This window comes from Rhincodon typus, chromosome 3 (assembly GCF_021869965.1).
Source record: "Rhincodon typus isolate 14 chromosome 3, sRhiTyp1.1, whole genome shotgun sequence".
In the NCBI taxonomy this organism is placed as follows: Eukaryota; Metazoa; Chordata; class Chondrichthyes; order Orectolobiformes; family Rhincodontidae; genus Rhincodon; species Rhincodon typus.
This window is the reverse complement of record NC_063334.1, coordinates 120,892,359-120,915,381: the sequence shown is the minus strand read 5'-3', so window position 1 is coordinate 120,915,381 and position 23,023 is coordinate 120,892,359. Positions and strand designations below refer to the sequence as shown.

At 42.7% G+C, this 23,023-nt stretch overlaps 2 protein-coding genes across 2 annotated transcripts in view; both read left to right on the top strand.

Moving 5' to 3' along the window:
* Positions 1–13,027, top strand: part of LOC109933260 (G protein-coupled receptor kinase 5-like) — a 28,773-nt gene extending 15,746 nt beyond the window's left edge. The window contains exons 6-11 of the mRNA XM_048594780.1: positions 738–827; positions 4,536–4,744; positions 5,243–5,380; positions 6,798–6,935; positions 9,469–9,600; positions 11,410–13,027. Coding sequence (XP_048450737.1) covers positions 738–827; positions 4,536–4,744; positions 5,243–5,380; positions 6,798–6,935; positions 9,469–9,600; positions 11,410–11,466 — 764 coding nt within the window. The 3' untranslated portion in view covers positions 11,467–13,027. The remainder of the gene's footprint in view (positions 1–737; positions 828–4,535; positions 4,745–5,242; positions 5,381–6,797; positions 6,936–9,468; positions 9,601–11,409) is intronic.
* Positions 13,028–22,468: 9,441 nt separating this feature from the next.
* Positions 22,469–23,023, top strand: part of LOC125482103 (huntingtin-like) — a 90,345-nt gene continuing 89,790 nt past the window's right edge. Inside the window, exon 1 of the mRNA XM_048594104.1 lies at positions 22,469–22,772. Coding sequence (XP_048450061.1) covers positions 22,684–22,772 — 89 coding nt within the window. The 5' untranslated portion in view covers positions 22,469–22,683. The remainder of the gene's footprint in view (positions 22,773–23,023) is intronic.

Sequence of the window (23,023 nt, the reverse complement as noted above, 5' to 3'; positions counted from 1 at the left end):
ATTAATCCCATTGGGAATTTCGAGCAATGTATGCACCCAGAGAGCAGTGAGGCTGTGGAATTTGCTGATATGTAGTCTGGTTGAAGGTGCTTCCGGCTGAGGATAAAGAAAAGTGAACTGAAGGAATTCTGAATTGAATTTAAAAACTAAAGACTTGCGTTTGTCTAGTAAAAGATTCACAAAACCCTCCCCATTAAACAGTACTTTTTGCAAACCATCCAGCATTCTTCTCCTACATTATTTTCCATTTACATCGATATTCTTGCAAACAGTGCTGATGAGAGCAAGACAAATTCTAGCAATACTTTAGGTTCAAGTGATTAATAAATACTTGGTTTGAAAGCTGGTCTCATCAATGGTTGTAAAAACGTATTTAGTTCGCTGTCCTTACTCTGTCCTGCCTACATCCACAGTAATGTGGTTAACTCTTAACTGCCTTCTGAAATGGCCCAGCAAGCATTGGTGGGTTCAAATATCGCCATGGCCGATGGTGTAACTTGAATTCAATGCATTAATAATTCTGAAAGTGAAAGCTAGTTTCAGTAGAGATGCTTGTAAGACTATCATCAATGACTCACTAATGTTATTTAGGACAAATACTCTTTTGATTCTCTTGTTATTCTGTCAAGAAAAAATCGCTACATGAAAGAGCGTTACATAAATGCAAGTTGTTCAGTCAGGAGTATATTCTCTCCATTGCTCACCATCCAACATCGTCTAATATGCTTTACCCTCAGGGCACATCAGGATTTCTGATCTGGGTTTAGCCGTGCAGATTCCAGAGGATGAGACGATTCGGGGGAGAGTTGGAACTGTTGGATACATGGGTGAGTGCTGGTACCTCCAAGCCTTATCAGCAGGATGTCAGCTGATCAAAGACGTTTCACTGCTAGCTCATCTTGCTATGGAATCCAGCGGTCAAATTATTTTTAAGAAAGTAGTCTCCAGTCCACAAATATAGGGTGATATCCATTCTTGTACAACAACCACCCAGCTCACACCAAGCCATGGTCACACTTGTTCACTGAGTAAATATTTTCTGAAGAAGAGTCTAGGCTTGAAACATCAGCTTTCCAGCTCCTCTGATGCTGCTTGGCCTGCTGTGTTCATCCAGCTCTACACCTTGTTATCTCCTATACCTCATCAAGTTGCCTTTGAAAAGGTGATGCACCCATGATGCTGATTAGGAAGGGTGAGTTGAGATTTCGAACCAGTGAAAATGAAGGAGCAGCATTATGCTAGTTAACACATTCTAGTTAATACAACTCTATTTTATTGACATCTCCAGCTATTTTTAATGTTTGCTGTTCGAATCGCGTCTGATCTTCCTCTTGCTAAACTAAAAACATTAGCTCCTCTAAGGCAAACTTGATTTTGGACAACAACTGGCACAAATTGAGAAATAGAGACATTGAAAGGAAAATAGAGAAGGAGTAGGCTGTTTGGCCTTTCAAGCCTCCTCCACCATTCAATATGATCAGGGCTGATTGTCCAACTCAGTATCCTGTTCCCACAGAGAAAAAACTGGAAATAGAGTCCATGAAACTGTTGTCAATTGTTGGTAAAAACCCATCTGTTTCACTAATGCCCTTTAGGGAAGGAAACTGCCATCCTTACCTGGTCTGGCCTACATGTGTCTCCAGACCCATAGGAATGTGATTGACTCTTTATGCCTCTAGGATGGTGAATAAATACTGGCCTAGCCAGTGACTCTCTCATCCTGTGAATGTGTAAAAAAACAAATTGCTCCCATATTCTTTGTTCCATTTAGTCCTAAGAACAATATTTAACAGGTTAAAAACATCCAATGATTTGGCCGCGCTTTGTGGCAGAGAATTCCACAGGTTCATCACTCATTGGTGAAAATGTTTCTCCTCAACTCCGTATGAAATGTCTCACCCTGTATCCTTAAACTTCGAGCCCTGATTCTGGAACTTGGATTCCTCCTGGTCGGAGTAGCTCAGTGTGGTGAGATTGCAGAGTTAGATCTTCTGCCCTTACGATTCTCTAGGAGCAGGAGTAGATGGCCTCTTGAGCCACCTCATTGTGTAATGAGATCACAGCTGATCTTCTATTTCAACAGTTTTCCTACAGTAATCTGTTTCCCTGATATTTTTGATTTGTAGAAACTAAACCTCCAACCCTTTGGGACAAAGAATTCCAAACATTGACCATTCTCTAAAGTGAAGGAATTCCTCCTCATTAATTTCCTAATTGGTCTTCCCCTTATTCTGGTCCTAGAACTGCATCACCATAAGTACTTCAAACCACCACCTCCACCCCACCCCATATTTTTTCTGCTTGTACCGTCGATTTCTGTAAGAATTTTGCACACTTGAATGAGATCAGCTTTCATTCTTCCACATTTCATAAAAAGGTCCCATCTTTCTTCATACATCCATCTCCCTACCCAGGAATCTGTCTGGTGGACCGATGTTGTATATCTTTTCTTGAGTAAGGAGAACAAAAGAGTAGAATACTGCAAACGTGGCCCGACCAAGATTTGTGCCTTTGAAGCAAGACACCTTTATTCCTTTACTCAAATCTTCTGGTAATAATGGTCAGAATGAAGCTCGTGCCAGAAAGATTTATGTCTGAATTCATCTTAATGCATAGGGGTTAGTGCATCTTATTGTCACTGTTCTTGGTGAGAAAGAAAGACTAACTTGTCTTTTTGTTTTAAGAGGGCCTGTTGGGATTCTCTGGGGTTACAAAGTGCTGTAGAGCCAATGATATTCCTATGAAATGTGGCAAAGCTAATTTATGCACAGCAAACTCCCAGAAACAGTTGTGAGTTACTGACCAGATAACCTGTAGTAGTGATAGATACTGGCCAAGGAGTTCACAAGTTCTTTGAAATAGTGCCATGAGATCTCTTATGTTCACCTAAAAGGGCAGACATGTCCTGGGTTTAATGTCTCATTAGACAGAGCAGCACTCCTTAAATATTGCAATGAGATTGTCAGCTGAGGTCATCCACTCGAGTCTTTGGAGGGAGGTGTAAATCTATGAATCCTGATTTGGGCAGGGTTTCTACCAATGATAATGCAGCTGACAGCTGGATGAAGGCATGTGTGCAATATTAGAATTGTTCACTTGACTGATTCTTGGGCTGTGGAGATTATCTTATGTGGACAGGTTGGGCCTCTATCAGCTGAAGTTTAGAAGAATGAAAGGTGATCATATTGAAACTTGCGAAGTCCTGAGGGCACTTCATGGGACCTGACCAGGTAGATGCTGAAAGGATTTGAAACGGATGAGAATTTTTCTGAGGGTTGAAAGTCTTTGGAACTCCCTTTCTACAAAGGCGATAGACACAGAACCTTGAACTGGACTAGCCATACAAATAGTGTGGCTACAACAGCAGTGCAGATGCTTAGGAATCCTGCAGCAACTAACTCATCTCATGACTCCCCAAAACCTGTCTACAAGGCACAAGTCAGGAGTGTGACAGAATACTCCCCACTTTCCTGAATGAGGGCAACTCTAACAACACTCGAGAAGCTTGACACCATACAGGAAAAGGCAGCCTGCTTGATTGGCAATACATGTACAAGCATTCCACCACATTCTCCATCCCATCACTTCTCCCCCTCCCACCCCGCGCCACCACTGCCATTCAACAGTGTGTACTATCTACAAGATGCACTGCAGAAATGCGGAGGCTCTTTAGACAGCACCTTCCAAACACTTGATCATTACCATCTTGAAGGACATGGGAACACTGCCACCTGTAGGTTCTCCTTCAAGCTACTTATCATCCTGCCTTGGGAGCTACATCACCAGTGCTGGGCCAAAATCCCAGAACACCTTCCACAACAGCATTGTGGATGGACCTACAGCAAATGAACTGCAGTAGTTCAAGAAGGTGGATCACCGCCATCTTCCAAGGCTGATTAGAGATGCTGACCCAGCCAATAAAACCACATCCTCTAAATGAATTTAAGAAAAGAGTTAGATATATTCTTTTTAGAGAGTTTTATTAGGGGTAGATGGAAATATGGAGTAATTAGATTGGCCATGATCATATTGAATTTTGGAGCCTACTCTTCCTTGTTCGTATATTTTCTCTTGTGGGAGAGTCTGGAACCAAAGGAGACTGTCAAGAAATGAGTGATTTCCCCCTTTTTAGATTATAATTGGGTGGGATGCCCTTCAAAGAGGTGCTGCAGGCTCGAGTTGAATACCCTCTATCTGCACTGTAGAGATTCCAGGATTTAAGTTGGAGATGAGGAATTTTGTTTCCTCTTGAGCTGTGAGTTTGTGGAATTCTTTTGTACGGAGTGTGGAGGAGGTGAGTTTATTGACTATTTTAAGGTAGGTGTAGATGGCTTCTTGGCTAAGAAGTGAGTCAGAGGTTGAGAGGGCTAGGCAATAATGTGGAGTTGAGGCCACAATCAGATCAACTATGATCTTGTAAAACGGCGGAGCAGGCTTGAGAGACTGGCTGGTCCAATTTGTACGTGGATGGTATAGACCAGCTGGGCCAAATGTCCTCGGCTGTAAATTCTAAGCAATTCTCCTTTGTTTTTAAGCTCCGGAGGTTATCAACAATGAACGTTACACGTTCAGCCCTGACTGGTGGGGTCTCGGCTGTCTGATTTATGAGATGATTCAGGGTCAGTCGCCTTTTCGAAAGCGTAAGGAGAAGGTAAAACGGGAGGAGGTTGACCGCCGGGTCAGAGAGGATACGGAGGAATATTCTGATAAGTTCTCAGAAGAGCCACGTTCCATCTGTAAGATGGTGAGTAAGTTGGTTTCTGGAAGGTTTATCGTAAAGCTGCTGTGGTAACTCGGGGATATCTGGAAGGTTAGAGCAGCCTGGGAAGGGAGGAATTGATATGAGGACTTAAGCATAATCTCCCGACAAAACTGTGTCTCTGCAGACCAACAGATCCTCCAATTAATGGCAAAATATTTCAGATGCTGGAAATCTGAAAAACAGAAAATGCTGGGAAAATCTCAATATGTCTGACAGGATCCAAAGACAGAGAAACACAGTTTATGTTTCAATTTGGTATGATTCTTCAGACTTCTGAATTCAGTCAGACCTTTCAAATGGATAATTATCTGAAATAGTATCATTTGCAGGGCTACAAGGAAAAAGCAGGAGACAAGTATCGGGGGGAATTGCTCTTGCAGAGAGCCGAGATAGACAGAAGCCCTTGGCCGTGTCTATGGTGTAACCATTCTATGATTCTCTAATTTGTTAATTTTCTTGCATCTCAATGGCCTTTTGCAGTTGCTGACCAAAGATCCAAAGCAACGATTGGGCTGTCGAGGAGGGGGAGCTAGTGAGGTCAAGCAACATCCTATATTCCGACACATCAATTTCAAAAGACTCGAGGCAAACATGTGGGACCCTCCTTTCGTTCCAGATGTGAGTACACAGTGATTTGAATACTGTCACAAAGCTACAAATTTTGCCTGTGGAATATTGGTGTGGGTTTAAATATCAGACTGACTCTTCAACCATTTGTGGACTTAATATTTTAAGTGAAAACGCCAAACGCTGACACTTCAGTCTGGTGAGGATTCAGAAGTAAGCATCAGGATAACTGAGAGGAAGAGAAATGTGGATTAGTTTTGCAACCCTGACCATACTTGCAGACTCTTCTTTCATCTGCTCTCCTAGTTGGATGGAAATATCCCTAGGCTCCTGCTTGGAAGAACAACAGTGGAGTTCGCCTGGTGTTCTTATCAATTATCCTTCAACCAACATCTCAAATGGTTTAATACAGAAAGTTACTGTTATTCTTTGCAGACAGCAAGATCACGTGCATTGCACCTATCTCACCTCAACAGAATGGGTGACAGCCGTTTGATGGTTCATTTCTTGGGGCAATGCCTTGAACAATTGGAGTCAATCTACCTGGTTGAAAACTTAAACAAAACTTGGTTAACTGTACGGTCATCTTCTTACTGGTGCATTCTCCAGTGGCAACCCCTCTGCTGATGAAAGCCCACATGCCAACCAGCACTATCTTAGCATCCAGCATAAATGTTTTCCCTTTGGTATTTCTTGCAAAATCTCCTGATGACTGCAAGATGAAAAGGTTCTGCAAGATGAAAAGGTTCAACAAAATGACTTTTCCCAGCAGTACTTAAGTTCTGTATTATCAAGCGACTACAGAAGGGTCGCATGGTTGTTCAGTGGTTAGCACTGCTGCCTCTCAGGGCCAGGGACCCAGGTTCAATTCCAGTGGAGTTTGCACATCCAGCCACCTCCCCCCTCCTCCTCCAAACCCTGTGCCTGTGCAGGTTTCCTCTGGGAGCTCCACTTTCCTCCCACAGTTCAAAGATGTACAGATTAGGTGGATTGGCAATGCTAAGTTGCTCATAGTGTCTAGGGTGGGAAAAACAGGGATGGGTAGGGGGTGGGTCTAGGTAGGATGCTCTTCAGAGATTTGGTGTGGACTCGATGGGCCGGATGGCCTGCTTCCACATTCTAGAGATTCTTCTAATCTACGATTTGTGTGAAACGTTCAGCACAGAAACAGGCCTTTTATCCCAAATAGTCTATACTGGTAGTTGTACAAAGTGCTCCCCACCTCTTTACCCTACCTCAGCCCAACTAATCACACTATCCCTTTCCTCCATGTGTTTAACCCACTTCCCTTTCAATGTATCACCATTATATATCTCCTTGTTAGTGAGATCTTGCTGTGTGCTAGTGGTTACTGCATTACCTACAGTTGAGAAATGGCTACATTTTGGCAATACTTCTGAAGTGCTTCACAACCAATGACAGTTGTTCAAGGGGCTGTATAAATGCTTCTTTTTTGTTTATTTTGCAGCCCAGAGCAGTTTACTGCAAAGATGTCCTGGATATCGAACAGTTCTCCACAGTCAAAGGGGTAAACCTGGATCCAACAGATGATGACTTCTACTCCAAATTTGTTACAGGCAGCGTCTCCATTCCTTGGCAAAATGAGGTAATGTAACCTGTCTGCAGTGACTAACAGTGTAAGTATGTGGAGTTTTTGTTATCAGAAGCTGAATGCCAAATGCACATAGTGGGATTCAATACTTGTTGCCTGGCTGTAAGCTAACAGCAGAGTGACTTCTTATTTGGATTCATCCATGTTTTCTGCCCCTGACGGTCTGTTCCAGTAATGCAGGGAGATCCCCTCATAGCTGAAAAGTTATGACAAACTTCTATGAATTGCTATCCAGTTGTGGGCACCACACCTTCGGGAAGATAATGGGTCTCTGGAGAGGGTGCAGAAAAAATTTGCAAGAATAGTATCAGGGAGGGTCTTAAGTTATCAAGCAGAGGGGGTTAAGGTTAGATTTAAGTAGGAGCAAATCACTGCAGATGCTGGAATCTGTAATGGAAACAAAAATGCCATAAATCAGCGGGTCAGGCAGCATCCATGGACAGGGAGCAAGCTAACATTTCACATCTAGATGACTTTTCAGTGGAGCTGATGTAAACTGTGGAGGGGGCAGCATTTAATAGTGGGAGAAAGAGTGTTGGTAGATTGGACTAAGTGATCAGAATATGAGAATGGCAGAACAATGGTGTGTCTAACTGCCAAACTGCAAAGAACAGACAGTCCCACTGGTGTGGGGGGAGAGGATGGTGACAGAGAATGTAACAAGTAAAGCTAAAAGAAAGGGAAGGAATGGGAATGGGTTCACAATCTGAAGGTGTTGAACTCTAATATTAAAGTTCAGAAGGTTTTAAAGTGTCTAGTCTGAAGATGAGATGTTTTTCCTTCAGTTTGTGCCGTGATCTGCCGGAGATTTAATAATGTTTAGAATTATGAAGGGTTTTGGTCAAGTAGATGGGGAGGAACCACTTCCAATGAGCTGACAGGTTGGTGCCCAGAGGAAACACGTTTAAGAGGATTGGCAGGGACAAGATGAGAAATTATTTGTTGTGGTCTGGAACACACTGCTTGAAGAGTTGGAAGCAGTTTCAATAGGAGCTTTCAAACAATAATTAGATAAATCCTTGAAGAGGAAACATTTATAGAATTTTGAAGCAAGAGTAAGAAAGTGGGATTAATTAGTTCTTTTGTTGCAGATGCAGTGGGCTGAATGGCCTCTTTTGTGCTGTGTGATGCTATCTCTTGGCTATTCATGGTATGGTTTTGATACAGACTGCCCATAAGACATGCTTAAATAGCAGTTACATCATTCTGCAAACAAGCAATTCTCTGGAGCTTTATAATGTTACAATGAAGTGTAAACCTTAATATGATGTCAGGTACTGCATTAGTAATCAAGCTCTCGATAGTCTTCGGAAAAGGTCATTTTGAATTTGTTTGTTTTCTGCTTTTGTTTTAAAAAAATAGCATTTGAAAATAAGGAACTAATGCTTGTAAAAATGCTCATGAGGTTGATTTAAAATTGTTGCAATATTAAAATAGTGTCAGTCATGGCTCAGTTGGTAGCATGTTTTCTTCTGAATCACAAGGCTCTGGATTCAATTCCCACTCCAGTACTTGAGTACAACAATCAAAGCTGACATTCCAGCTCAGTACTGAGGATGAACAGCATGGTGAGAGGTGTGATCTTTTGGATGAGATGTTAAACCAAGGCCCCATTCACCTGCCTGCTTGGGTGGATAAAGAAGAACTCATGGCTGCAGTTCTGTAAAGAGCAAGGAAGTTACCCCCCTGTCATGGCCAATATTTAACACTCAATCAACACTACAGAAAGGAGCAGATAATCCTAGAATCCCTACAGTGTGGAAACAGGCCATTCAGCCCAACAAGTCCACACTGCCCTCTGAACAGCATCCCACCCCGTCTCATTCCCCTACACCTGCATTTCCCCATGTCTAACCCACGTAACCTAAACATCCTTGGACACTATGGGCAATTTAGCATGGCCAAACCATCTAACCCGCACATCTTTGGACTGCGGGAGCACCTGGAGGAAACCCACGCAGAGACAGGGAGAATGTACAAACTCCACACAGACAGTTGCCCGAGGGTGGAATCAAACCTGGGTCCCTGGTGCTGTGAGGCAGCGGTGCTAACCACTGAGCTACCCTGCTGCCCAATAATCTGTCACTATCACATTGATGTTTAATGAGAATTTGTTGTGTATTGATTAGCTGCTTTTTTTTTTGCTAGAGCAATGACTACAAAAAGTAATTTGAAATTCTTTGAGACATTTTGTAATCATGAATCACAGTATGCATATGCAAGTCATTTTTTTAAAATGCTGAAACCCTTCAGGGAGGGAGACCTGTCATCTTTGGTCAGTCTAGCCCATGTGTGACTCTAATCCTGTGTTGAAGTTGTTGACTGAACACTGTCCTCCAAAAGTGGTCCAACAAATTTGTTCAGTGTTCTAGCAAGAGATGTCCCACAGCCACCCTCTCAGAGCAATAAAAGATGGACAATAAATGCTGTCCTTGCCAGTGACTCTCATTCTGAGAATGAATACTGGAAAAAAATTGCTGATTTATTATTCTTTGTAAATTAATTTTTTTTTTCAATTCTATTGCAGATGATTGATACAGAATGTTTTAAAGAGGTAAATGCCTTTGGGACTGATGGGACATTATCACCAGTTCTGGACAGCAACAAGCCCAATCCACCTCCAAAACGAGGCCTATTGTACAGGCTTTGCAGACGAGAGGTAAGCAGCTTCAAATTCTGTAAGCGATGTCTCCTTCACCGCCTCTGCAAATGCCCATCACCACCACCACCATTTATTTTGCTCACCCAAGTCATTCCTCATTCTTCCTCTTCTGAAGAACATGAATCTGTTTTGGAAATCTTCTCTTCTGCCCTTTTCACGCAGCCCCCATCACTTAGACCTGGAAGATGTATCTGCTGTATTGGGGAATGGCACTAAGCACCTGTAAAAATGCTAAAGGTTGACTGCATTGGCACCACTTAAATATGTTAAGCGAGACTTTTTATGCTGTTCCGCTATTCAGTACTCCCACTTGTAACTGAGTCAGAGAATGTGTGTTCATCATGCTTTTGTTAATTATGTTTACACTTGTTTATATCCAAACATGCTTCGTTGACCTATTTTCTACTGTCTGTAAACTTGAGTTAATCCAAAACTTTACTGGCTAGGTTCTACCTTGCACCAAATTCCATTTACCCATTGTTCACATACCTCTCAGATCATTTTTGTCTACATTGGTTCCCAGTTAAGCAGTAAAGGTTTTAAAAAGTCTCACCCTATTTTCCGATCCTTTCAAGGCTTTGCACCTCTCTGTAACTGCTGTCTCCTCCTGCCCTGATACTGTCTGAGACAGCTGTATTCTCCAATCCTGATGCCTAACAACCCTGATTTTGCTGAACAGAGACACACACTGCCCAAGCCATTCTTCAGGACAAATGCAAGAATGCCATATTCGAAATGATCAATACAGTTTGTTACTGGAGAAAAGGGTGGTGATCAGTTAGTAAGTGTTATCTAATTGGCTGAGGTGTTGCTCTGGAGAAAATGGGGAACTATAGGCTCCTCAAGCTCCTAGTTAGTTAAGAAAGGTTGGAAGCTCCAATAACAAGTCTGTTCCTTGTCAGCGATATTCATGTGGCTGTTGCTGACTTTATTTTCTTTACCGTTGGTGACTGTGTCTTTAGCTTCCATGGCCCCCTAAAGACTGGCATTTTTTTCCTGAATCACTTTCTCCACCTTCAAGTCCCTCCCTTAAACTTAATCCAAGAGAAAGGGTTTTTTTTTTGGTCATTTGCCCTGATAGCATCTTATTTGGTTCAGTATTGTATTTTGTTTAGTAAAGCATCTGGGATGTTTAAGTCTAGATCTTGGAGTACTGGATACAAAATCAAAATTGCTAACCTTTTGTGAGGGTGGACTATACAGTTGAAGGTGTAGTTTTTCATATGAGACACTAAAATGAATTAGTACTGCTGACTTCAGTCCCGCTATAATCAAAGGTAATAGAAACTGCTCGTGGCATTAGAGCTAAGAGCAAGAGTGGGTTATATGGTCCCTTCAGCCCAGACTGCCATTCTGTTTAATCACAGCTGATAATCGATTTCAACTCTGCTTTTGTACCTTACTCGACCCCTTACCAAAAAGAGTCAATTTCAGTCTTAGATACATTGTTCAATTGAGTATTCCTAACTCTCGTTGGGAGACCATTCCAAAGATTCCTCCCAATCTTAATCCTGAACTGAGTCCCCTTTATCCTGGGACAATGCTGTCACTCCAGCCCTCCAGTCAGGGAAAACAGTCTCTTGGCATCCACCCTGTGAAGCACTTCATGAATGTTATAGCAGCCTTGTAATCTCCAGGAAGAAAAGGGCTATTCTAAATCCATCCTCACGCCTCCATCCTCTTATCGCAGGAACTTGCTCCCCACCAGGCACTTCCCCCGCAAAAGAAATCTGTAGCCTATCTTGGGTGAGGCAACAAAAACTACATGCAGTTACAAAGCTAATGTATGCATGTCTCTTGTTGTAGGTCTGTTTCAAAAGTAGCTTCAGTGATGATGAAGACGACCCTTCAAAAACTCTGTAGCTGCCAAGTTAATCATACATCACCACGAAAAGGAGAAAACTGATGTATTTCAGGTTAAACTGGGAACATGTATTAAAATGTATTATATTGCAACAAAAAAACTGCTGTATGAGTTTACATATTTTGTACATTTGTACTTGAATTATGTCCTAGATGTATATTTTCACTAAAGTTGTACAAGAAGCCATATATTAAGTACCACTTGAATGCACACATTAATTTTAGCAGGAATGACTTTGGAATTATCTATTTAAAAGTTTATTTTTAATTATTTTTTTAATACTGATAAAGCACAGCAATGTAAATTGTGTGCTGTTTGCAACTTGTAATTCGAGTGACTTGGCTGGATTTTATTTCAGTACAGAATGGGCCTATGCACACAAGCATTTGCTGTCTAGGTGCTTGCTAATGATTATACCACAGAGTATGTATGTGTATGCATGTGCAAATGTATATGTGTTTGTATATAATGTGTATATGTGTGTGCGTGTGTGTATAAATGTGTATCCTGGAATAGCACCTGTTGGACCAGGTAAACTTTTTTGCCTCAATGCAAATTGTATAAATTCTGTTCTGTTTTCTTTTGCCTTGTTCCGTTGGAATTGAACCTTTGTTGCTGTGTTCATAGGCCTAATGTTTTATCTTTTAAAAAGAGATTGTAACTAAGGCCACTGATTTACAGTTTTCAGCTGGGGGGAGGGGAAAAAAGGACAGAATATAACCCTTGAAACTCAATATCATGCAAAAGTATAAGCAGGAAATTGATACATTTGATGGTTCTTAATTCCAACAGAGAATGTGAATCCTCGCCTTCCCCTGACACAGTGAAAATCCCATCTTGAGTGAAAATGGAAGTTATACTTTGTCTATCCTTAATTCATTTGGCCTTGTTCTATAAATGGGTCCAGTCACACAACATCACTTCTCCTCTACTCCTAGTTTAAAAATTCCTGGTAATGCAATTAAAGCGAGAGTTGATTTGGTTGACGGATGTGAACCAGTGGCCCTGGTAATTTATCAAAAGATCTGTAACCTCATTTATCTGTGAAAGCATTCCAATATTCACCTTATCTATATACCTGAAGGTCTGATTACATCAGTGATCGGTACCAAACAGTTTAGAAAAATAAATTTAGTGTTGGTTATTTTACCTATGATTCATTTACCAAAAGCTGTGAAGGACTTAAGTTGATGGTCTTTTTTCCTGTAATATTGACCTTTGTGGATTCAATGTCTTGCACTAAGTGCCATTTTATTTTTTAGATGTTGCCTGTTCTCGGAAGAGACTTTCCAACTGTATTTAAAAAAGCATGAAGTTAATGTATCTGCAAAATTACTATTGATCAGGCATTTCTGCACCTAGATATCAGAATCTCATGTTGAACAGGTCTGATTCCAATCTACTTAGTGACTGTTTTGTGCTAATGTAAGTATGTTTCTTTTTAATCCAGTGTGTATAACTTTCCTGAACTGGGAATTTTCTTGGGTTCTTGCCTTGTGTCGCTGGGTTTTTTATTCTGTTCAAATGTTTTAAATTAATAAATACTGCCATTTGTATACAGTTGTTGTCCGATGTTGGTGAATGAAGCATCCACAAGCGGACTCCTCAGCAAGATGCATTAGCTCACTTGCTGTGGTCCTGCTGGAATTCTCCCACTCACCAATATTTCTAGTTCTCAATACTCAAACAACACATACAGATGGAGAAGGAGTGGTTGGATCCGAATTGAATCAGCTTCTTGTTCTCAAGCAACCCAATAGTTCATCAAATGGCCTGAATTTCTTAAACTACAATATCCTTTGCATTCCAACTTTTGATTGCGGTCTGTCTGTTAAGTTCTCTCCTAATGTTGGCCACAGACCTGCTTCACTGGATTTAAGCTAAGGCTTTTGGCCCTTTCATTGTACACTAAAGAGTGCTTGGTGATTTTTGATCATTCAGATTTTCATAAATAAAGCTCCTAACCTCCTCCACACTTCTAGGCTGTGCATTTCATAGCGTGACGAGTTGCTGTGTGAAAATGTTTTTCCTCGTTTCACCCTTACTCTTCTGCCTGGGTCTGTATTTTGCATTCTGTAGTCACTTGGTTTAAATAATATTTTGTGTTTCATTCTTCCTTCCAGAGTGAAGAATCACATCGTTCTGTATTTGTAGAATCTTCCTTACTGTCCTGGTTTAACACCATGACCTTTTAACTTGTTATGATCTCTACCTTCATTAGTTTGTACAGTTTGTACCCTCTGCATGCGACTGTTATACCTATCATGTTATTTCAGTCATTTGGTTTATCTCCAGCACCACCTTTTTTTTTATAATTATCTCTGCCTCAAGTAACTGGATTATAGGTCATCCCTTTCACTTGCTATTCAGCTGTTGACACTTCACTCATACCATCTGACACCTTTGATCACCTGCACAGACTTATTATTTGAAACTCCCTCACACCACTTGTATGATCTTTTGATCTTTTGCCGATTAAGTTCTGTGCCTGTGTGCTTTTCTTCACTTCACCTGACAAAGGGGCAGCACTCTGAAAGCTTGTAATTTCAGATAAACCTGTTGAACTATAATTTGGTGTTGTGTAACTGCTGATTTTTGTCCACCCCAGTCCTACACTGGCACCTCCATACCTTGAACTGCTGCAGTCCATTTAAGATGGGTAGACCCACAATGCATTTAGGGAGCGAATTCCAAGATTTTGATCTGGCAACACTGAATGAAAAGCAATATAATTCCAATTAGGATGGAGAATGGCTTGGAAGGTAACTTGGAGGTGCTGTTCCCGTGTATCTTCCAGATGGTAGTGGTCACGGCTTTGGAATATCCTGTCTAAGGATCATTGGTGAACAAAGTGCATCTTGTGGATGGTACAAACTGCTGCTCCTGAGCATTGAAGCTAAGGGGTGTGAATGTTTGTGGATGTGGTGCCACTTGAACAGGCTGCTTTGTCCTGGATGGTGTCATGCTTTGAGTGTTGTAGTTGTACCCATCCAGCTGAGTGAGAAATATTCCATCACGTTCCTGACTTGTGCCTTGTAGATGATGGGCAGATTTTGAGGAGTCAAGAGGTGAGTTACTCATGGAATTCCTAGCTTGTGACCTGTTCTCGAAGCCATGGTGATTATTATGGCCAGTGGAGTTTCTGGTCAGTGGTAATCCAGGATGCTGATAGGGCGCGATTCAGGGCTGATAACACCATTTGATGCTGGTTAAAGTAAGATTTAAAAACTGAAACTAGGAACAGGAGGCAATTTGGTTCTTTGAGCTTGCTCCACCATTCAGTATTGTCATGGCTGATCTTCTATCTCCATGCCCATGTCCTGCTTTCTCTCTAAACGAAAGATGCAATTAGAAAAGTCAAGCCAACCACCCCATCAGGCACTCCTGGGATGGGGACAGTAACAGGTTAAGTGCAGAATAAAGCTTACTCTTACTTTACTTTTATTTTTATGTTTGAAATAATAAAATTTCCCCAACTCTTGAACTGAAATAAAGTTCCAATGACGCTCTTGGGGCACGCGACAAATAAACAACCAAAAAATGGCTTTTCTTGATTCTGTCACCACCAACTACGCTTGGGGTAGGAACAATAAGGGGTTGAAATGTGGAATAAATGTTCCTTGACTCAATCAAATGCAAAGGAAACAAAAGATCAAATCCCCTCAGCTCTAACCCCATTAAATACTCGCAGGACAGGGACAATAATGTTCTAAAAGTCAGAGGGAAAGGTTTCTCTACCTGTTGCAAATGAAAATAAAGTTTCCCTTACACCATCAAGCATTTCTGGGACGGAGACAACACAGGATTAAACTAAAAGTCCCCCTTGGCTCTTTCAAGAGGTCCAAAGTTGTTATAAAAGGAAAATAAAACAGCCCTCTTCCTGGGGCACCAAACCAATAACCAATGCATACTCAATCAAACAAATTTACACTATGCAAACAAGAAATGAACTCGATCAGAATATAGTTATCCAGGCTGATAATGCAGTCCAGCCCCTGCAGCGCCCATTGAAAGGACTCCGCCGTACCAGTGAGCACTGCATGCTCACAATCCAGAGACACCTGAGAGCAGAAGTAACAGTGAAAGATGAGCAGACAGTCCGAACTGATGAGCCCCTCCTTGGCCCACTGCCTGCACCTGTTAATGGCCTTCTTTGCCAAAGCCGTGAGAAGGTCTGTAGACTTGTTTGCCCCTCCTTCTACCGGGTGCCCCTAGATTATTAGTGTGGGGCTGAAGTGCAACCAAAATTTCAACAGCAGCTCCTTCAAAAAAACTAAAAAGGAGCTGCAAACGGATGGATGCGCTCAACACAAATATGAAACACCGACTCCTCCAGGCTTCAGAACGTGCACATGGTCTGGCACCTGATAAATTTGCCCAGTCACCGGTTCCACTGGCCTGATGCATGTAGCACTTTAAGAGGGGAGGACCTCATTGTAGATAACCCTCCACTGGGGACTTCTGCCACCAGAGGGTAAACATCGTGCCAAGGCATGTCCGGGCAGCAGGCAAAAGCATGGCAGTGAAAAGAGTATAGCATCAACCTGTTCAAATAGTGCTTCTGTGCCAACCAAAAGAGCACCAGGAGGATATCGCTGAGAGGGCTCAGGTGGTGGGCCACTGTCCATAGGGCAGGGTCAATGTTGAGTTGCGGACAGACGGTGTCAGTTCTTCCAGAAGCCCACTGCATGCCTGAGCTGCCTCGATTACATGTGAGTGGTATCAAGGTTTTGTCTGCCAGGCTCTGGATGGCTCGGGTCACGAACCGGAAGTGGCCAACTGTACCAGCGCCATCCAGCGTAGGGCTGACCAGAGTCAGGAATATGTTTGAAGTTCTTTCCTCCCTTGGCCAGCGTAAACTGGACTCGAGGAGGAACCTGTGCCTGAGCAGTGGCTCCCTGGTAAGAGCCGTCACTCCCGTAGGGGGGAGAGCTCCAGTGTGAGCTGACCCTGTCCCAGACCAAGTAAAGGACAGGCAATTCCTGGAAGAAAACCCAAGGCTGGGACCACACCATCAACAAGAACTGCGTGTTGTAAGGGAGGCCGTGCACCTGACAGAGGAAAAACTTCATCAGAGTGCACCATCTTGGAGGCGGCTTGACGTAAAAGTATTGCGTCAGGGTCTGAAGACAGAAAGTCGCTACCTGAATGCGAAGGCACACCAGCACCTGACCGTCCTCTTTAAGCAGGAGACTCGGAACTGCAGCAGTGACCCACTTACCTTTTGTTCCAGAAAAACCCGACCAGCTTTTCTAGATGGTTGTGACAAAGCCAGGGGGAGGAACCAAAGTGACCAGTTGGTACCACAACATGGCGGCCACCAGCCGGTTTATGGCTGTCTCTCTCTACCCACTGAAAATAGAACCCTGCTATGTAAAATAGCTGTCTCGCACATATGTTTTAAACTTAACCCCTTTCAGCTTAAACCTATTCCCCCAAGTATTTGATATTTCCACCCTGGGAAAAAGACTGACTATCCACCATATCCATACACCTCTCATAAATTTTATGTACTTCTATCACATCACTCCTCGGTCTTTGACACTCGAATGAAAAATTACATCTGAACTCTCCATATAGTTACTACACTCCAATCCAGGAAATATCCTGGTAAACCTCTTTCGCACCCTCTCCATAGCCTCCACATATTTCCTATGGTGTGGCAACCAGAACAACACACAGTACTCCAAATGTGGCCTAATCAAGTCATGTACAGTTGTAACTTGATTTGACAACTTTTATATTCAATGCCCTGACTAATGAAGGTAAGCATACCGTATCCTACCTTTACCATCTTATTCACTTGTGTTGACAATTTCAGGGAGCTATGAGCTTGCACTCATGATGCCTCTGTTTATCAATACTTTTAAGGGTCCTGTCATTTACTGTATAATTTTCTCTTGCTTTTGTCCTCCCAAGATGCTTCACCTCACTGGGCCGGGTTAAACTCCATCTGCCATTTCTCTGCCCAACTTTCCAACTTTTTTAATAGTTGTGTGATGTGGGTGTCGTTGACTGGCTAGCATTGGTTGCCTGTCCCTAGTTACCCTTGAACTGAGTGACTTGCTAGGCCATTTCAGAGGGCGGTTGAGAGTCAACCACATTGCTGTGGGTATGGAACCACATGTAGGCAAGTACAAGGTGAGGATGGCTGATTTCCTTCCCTGAAGAACATTAGTGAGGCAGATGGGTTTTTTCCAACAATCGACAACGGTTTCATGGTTATCAGTAGATTGTTGATTCCAGACATTTTGTTTTTTTTTGAACTCAAATTCCACCATCTGTCGTGGTGGCATTCAAACCATAATCTCCAGAACATTCGCTGAATTTCCAGATTAATAGTCTAGTGATAATATCAATAGGCCATTGCCTTCCCTCAAATGGTGCATATCCTGCTGTATCTTTTGATAACCTTCCACACTATCCATGTTTCCACCAATTTTTGTGTCATCTACAAACTTACTAATTAGACTAATTATATTTCATCCAAATCATTTATAGTACAAAAAATATTGGTCACAGACCTCTAGATAGAAAAACCCCGCTTCACAACTACCCTCTATGTCCTATGGCCAAGACAATTTATGGATGGGTTCAATGGATGGAAGGCTCGTTTGCGTGATGGACTGGGCTGTGTTCATAACTCTGTAATTTCTTGTGGTCTTGGGCAGACCAGTTGACATAACAAGCTGTGATGCATCCATATAGGATGCTTTCTATGGTGCATCTATAAAAATTGGTAAGAGTCATTGTGGACATGAGAATTTCCTTAGTCTTCTGAGGAAGTAGAGACGTTGGTGTGCTTTCTTGACTGTAGAATGGACCAGGACAGATTGTTGGTGATCATCACCCCCAGGGACTTGATGCTCTTGACCATCTCCACCTCAGTGCCATTGATACAGACAGGGGCGTGTCCTCCACTCTGCTTCCTGAAGTCAATGACCAGCTCCTACATTTTGTTGACATTAACGGAGAGATTCTTGTCTTTACCCTATGCCACTAGGCTCTCTATCTCTTTCCTGTACTCTGTCTCGTCGGTGTTTGAGATCCTACCTACTCGGTGATGTCATCAGCAACTTGTAAATGGAGTTAGAACAGAACTTGGACACATGGTCATGAGTGTATAAGGAGTACAGTAAGGGGCTGAGTATGTTGCCTTGTGGGTCACTGGCATTGAGGATTATGCTTACTGATCGTGGTCTATGGGTCAGGAAGTCAAGGATCCAGTTGTAGCAAGGGGGAACAGAGCCCATGTTCTTGGATTTTGGAGGTGACTTTGATTAGAATAATGCTTTTGAAGGTAGAGGTATAGTCAGTAAGTAGGAGTTTGATGTAGGTGTCCTTATTATCCAGATGTTCCAGAAATGAGTGTAGGACCAAGGAGACGGCAACTGCCGTGGACCTGTTGTGACAGTAAGAAATTTGTAGTGGATCAAGGCAATCTGGGAGGCTGAAGTTGATATGTGCCATGACTAACCTCTCAAAGCTCTTCATAATGATGGATGTCAGATTCATTGGGTGGTAGACATTAAAGTACGCTGTGATTTTTCTTTTGCACCTGGATGATAGTGGTCTTCTTGAAGCAGGTGGGAAACTCAGATCAGTGAAAGGATCAGATGTCTGCGAGTACTCCCGCTAGCTGGTCTGCACAGGATCTGTGTGCGCAGCTAGGGACTTCATCCCTATTTGCCTTAATGTTTTACAAGACACCCAACACTTGCTCCTTCTTAATATTGACATGTCCAAGAATATCAACATATTCCTCCCTAATCTTACTGTCATACGTGTCTTTCTCCTTGGTGAATACCAATGCAAAATACTCATTAAGGCCTCACCCAATTTCTCTGGCTCCATTTGTAAATTCCGTCCTTTGTGCTTGAGTGGACCTAATCTTTCCCTAGCTATCCTCTTGCTCTTAATATACATATAAAATGCCTTGGGGATTCTCTTTAATACTACTTGCCAAGGACATTTCATGGGTCCTCTTAACCCTCACAATTCTTTGTTTAAGTTCTTTCCTGCTTCCTTTATATTCCTCAAGGGAATTGTCCAATTTCAGTTTCCCAAAAGTTACATACTCTTTCTTCCTCTTCTTGAAAAATCTTTCAATATTTCTTGCCATCACAGGGTTCCTGAATCTTACCATCCTTATCTTTCATCCTCACATGCTGGTCCTGAACTCTGATCAACTAGTTTTTAAAAGGGTCCCATATGTCGGATGTGGATTTACTCTCAAAGAGCCATCCCCAAATCTAATTTCTCCAGCTTCTGCCTAATACTGTTGTAATTAGCCTTCTCACATTTTATTATGTATATTTATTCACAATCTACTTTCATATTCTATATTTCCCCTCTAACTCAAAGTCAAGTGAGGGGGAGAACTAGAACGAGAGGTCATAGTTTTAGGAGTAGCAGATTTATGACCAGAAGCAATAGGAACAGGAATAAGCTGTTCGGCCCCTTGAGTCTACTCTGCTATTCAATCAGATCATGGCTGATCTGACATCCTCACATCGGTTTCCTGTCCTTTCCCTGTAATCCCTACTGGTGGAGAATCATAGGAATTAGGAGCAGGAGTAGGCAATTCAGCCCTTTGAGTCCACTCTGCCATTTATCATGATCATGGCTGTTTTATCCTTGTCTCAACTCCATTCTACTGCCTGCTCCCCATACACTTTATCCTACTTTCCATCAGTAACATATCTATTTCTTTCTCGAATCTATTGATTGATTCTGCCTACACTGCACTGTGGGGCAATGAGTTCCACAGTTTCGCAATCCTGGGAGAAGTAGTTTCTGCTCATCTCAGTTTTGAACCTACGTCCTCTCAGTTTATATCTATAAACTCTTATTCGAAAATGTCCCACAATGGGGATCATCTGTTCAACTTCCCTTTTGTATTTTATATAGTTCAATCAGATCCCCTCTCATTCTTCTGAACTCCAGTAAGTACAAGCCCAAGCTTTTCAAGTGCTGCTTGTATGACAGCCCGTTCATCCCTGGAATCAATCTGGTGAATCTCTTCTGAACTGCCTCTAGTGCACTACATCCTTCCTCAAGTAAGGAGACGAAAACTGGATATAACATTCAAGATGTGGTCTCACCAAAACCATATATAATTGTAACAATACATTTTCAGTTCTTTAATCCAGTCCTTTTGCAATAAATGCCAGGATTCCATTTGCCTTTCTTATTATATGCTGCATCTGCAGACCCACTTTCTGCAATTCATGCACAAAGATGCCCATATCCCTCTGCACTGACACACTTTGAATCTGCTTCCCATTTAAATAATAATTTGGTGTTTTATTTTTCCAGCCAAAAATGGACAACCTCACAGTTATACACATTAAACCCCATCTACCAGATTCTGGCCCATTCTCCTAGCCTGTCAATATCCATCTGTCAATATAAACTCTTTACCTCCTCGTCACAGCTTGCTTTCCCATGTATTTTAATATCATCCGCGAGTTTTGCTATGTTACACTCTGTACCTGCTTGCAGATCATTTATATAGATTGTAAATAGTTGAGGACTGAGATACCACTAGTTACAGTTTCCCATCTAGAGAAGGACTGATTTACCCCAAGCCTCTGATTTCAGTCAGTCAGCCAATTCTCTATCCAAGCCATTACTCTACCGTTAATTCCCTGGGATCTAACCTTCTGGATCAGTATTTTATGTGGAACCTTGTCAAATGCCTTCTGGAAGTCTATATATACCACATCCACCAGATTCCCATGACTCACCTTGCTGGTTTGATCCCCCAGCAAGTTTGTCAAGCATGGCTTGCCTTCATGAAATTATGCTGACACTGGTGAATTGAGGTTTGTTTCTCCAAGTGTTCAGTTCTCTCCTCCTTTATGATTGGCTGTGGCAACTTCTCCACTACAGAGATCAAACTAACTGGTTATTATGATGTGGAGGTACTGGTGTTGGGACTGGGGTGGACAAAGTCAGAAGTCACATGGCACCAGGTTATAGTCCAACAGGGTTTATTTGAAATCACAAGCTTTCGTAGCGCTGCTCCTTTGTCAAGTGAAGTTGCTTAGTCACTTCACCTGGTGCTGTATGATTTATAACTGGTCATTGTACAACATTCAGCACCATTCCTGACTCCTCAGATACTGAAGCAGTCCATGTCAAAATGCAGCGAAGACTTGGGCAAGAACGATCTTGTATCTTGCTTCTGACATTCGTCACGAAAGCATGTCCACAAGGAGGTGGCCAATGGACTCTTGCTCACTATGGTCAGGTTGAGCTGCAACATGGAAGGGGATGAGTTTCCAAACATGTGGAAAGGTTCTTTATCGGATCCATCTGCCAACTCCTAAGTTAGACTACAATGTGTTCAAGCCAATCTTCTGAATCTAAATTTATTTAGATAGACAACCCAAACAGCCAGCCTTCCCCTCTCCTCATCGGCCCGAACCTGGCCATTGATTGGTCAACACAACCATCATTCATCCCTTTCCCGCCAGGCGGCGCCAGCCGTTAAATTCACATTCTGTCTCGCCTCCGGCCTGCTGTCATTGCTCCAAATATTGATTGGCCAATTAATCCATCAATCACTGTCATTGTCCGTTCTTTACTGGTTAACCAGTCCATCAATTAAACCGGTGACGATCAGTCCTGTCTTCAAACTCCCGGTACTATCCGATAGTGGATTGGTTCGTCCGTCCATCAATGAATTGAAGGGCGGGATAAGCATCGTGTCCGCTGCCTCGGTTGGTCCAATGTCTCCCAGACACAAACGGTTTTCATTGGTCCAGTGGTCACAAATACCGATCGTCGATTGGTTAATATTTCCATCAACCAGCAGCCCGCGCGCGCGGGCATGACGTAAGGTTAGGCGCTCCAATTTGGTCCTGCCCCCCAACGTATTCCGATTGGTCCTTGGGGCCAAATGTCGATTGTCTATTGGTGAATGGGGCCGTCAGTCAGTTGGTTGGAGGCGGGGCGGCTGGTGCCGTCAGGTTTGGTTGCAGGGGCCTGGTTGTGGGCCATCACCCTTGGCAAGATGGCGGTGGTTGCCGGTTGTGGTGACTGTGACCAAATCTGTTTGCGTGTGTATTGCGGTTAGAAGCCTCTCAGCCGTCGATACGCCCTGACGTGGAGGAGACAGGTTTGGTGCTCGAATTGACTTGGCAAGAAGTGCTTTTCCCGAGCGCTTCTCCTGCTCCGCTCCCATTATATTTCCCTTTCTGCCTAATAAAATGGCAACCATGGAGAAACTGATGAAGGCCTTTGAGTCACTAAAGTCATTCCAGCAGGGACCGTCCAGTGAGGAGCCGGGGCAGAAACAGTGAGTAAAACGATCCTGGTGAGAGAGTGACACAAGGGTGAGGAGTTTGTAGGGGAGCTGATGGTGAATCCCGCTGACGCACAAGTACTTGCAGAGATCTACAAACAGCAAAACGCGTGCGCACAAGGATACAAACACTAACACAAAATTTCACTGTGACATGCATGCTAGTGTACAAAAATCGCACCCTGAGATGCTGGTGTGCATTGGCGCTTCATGGTGTCCTTCCGTACATTGGCGCTTCATGGTGT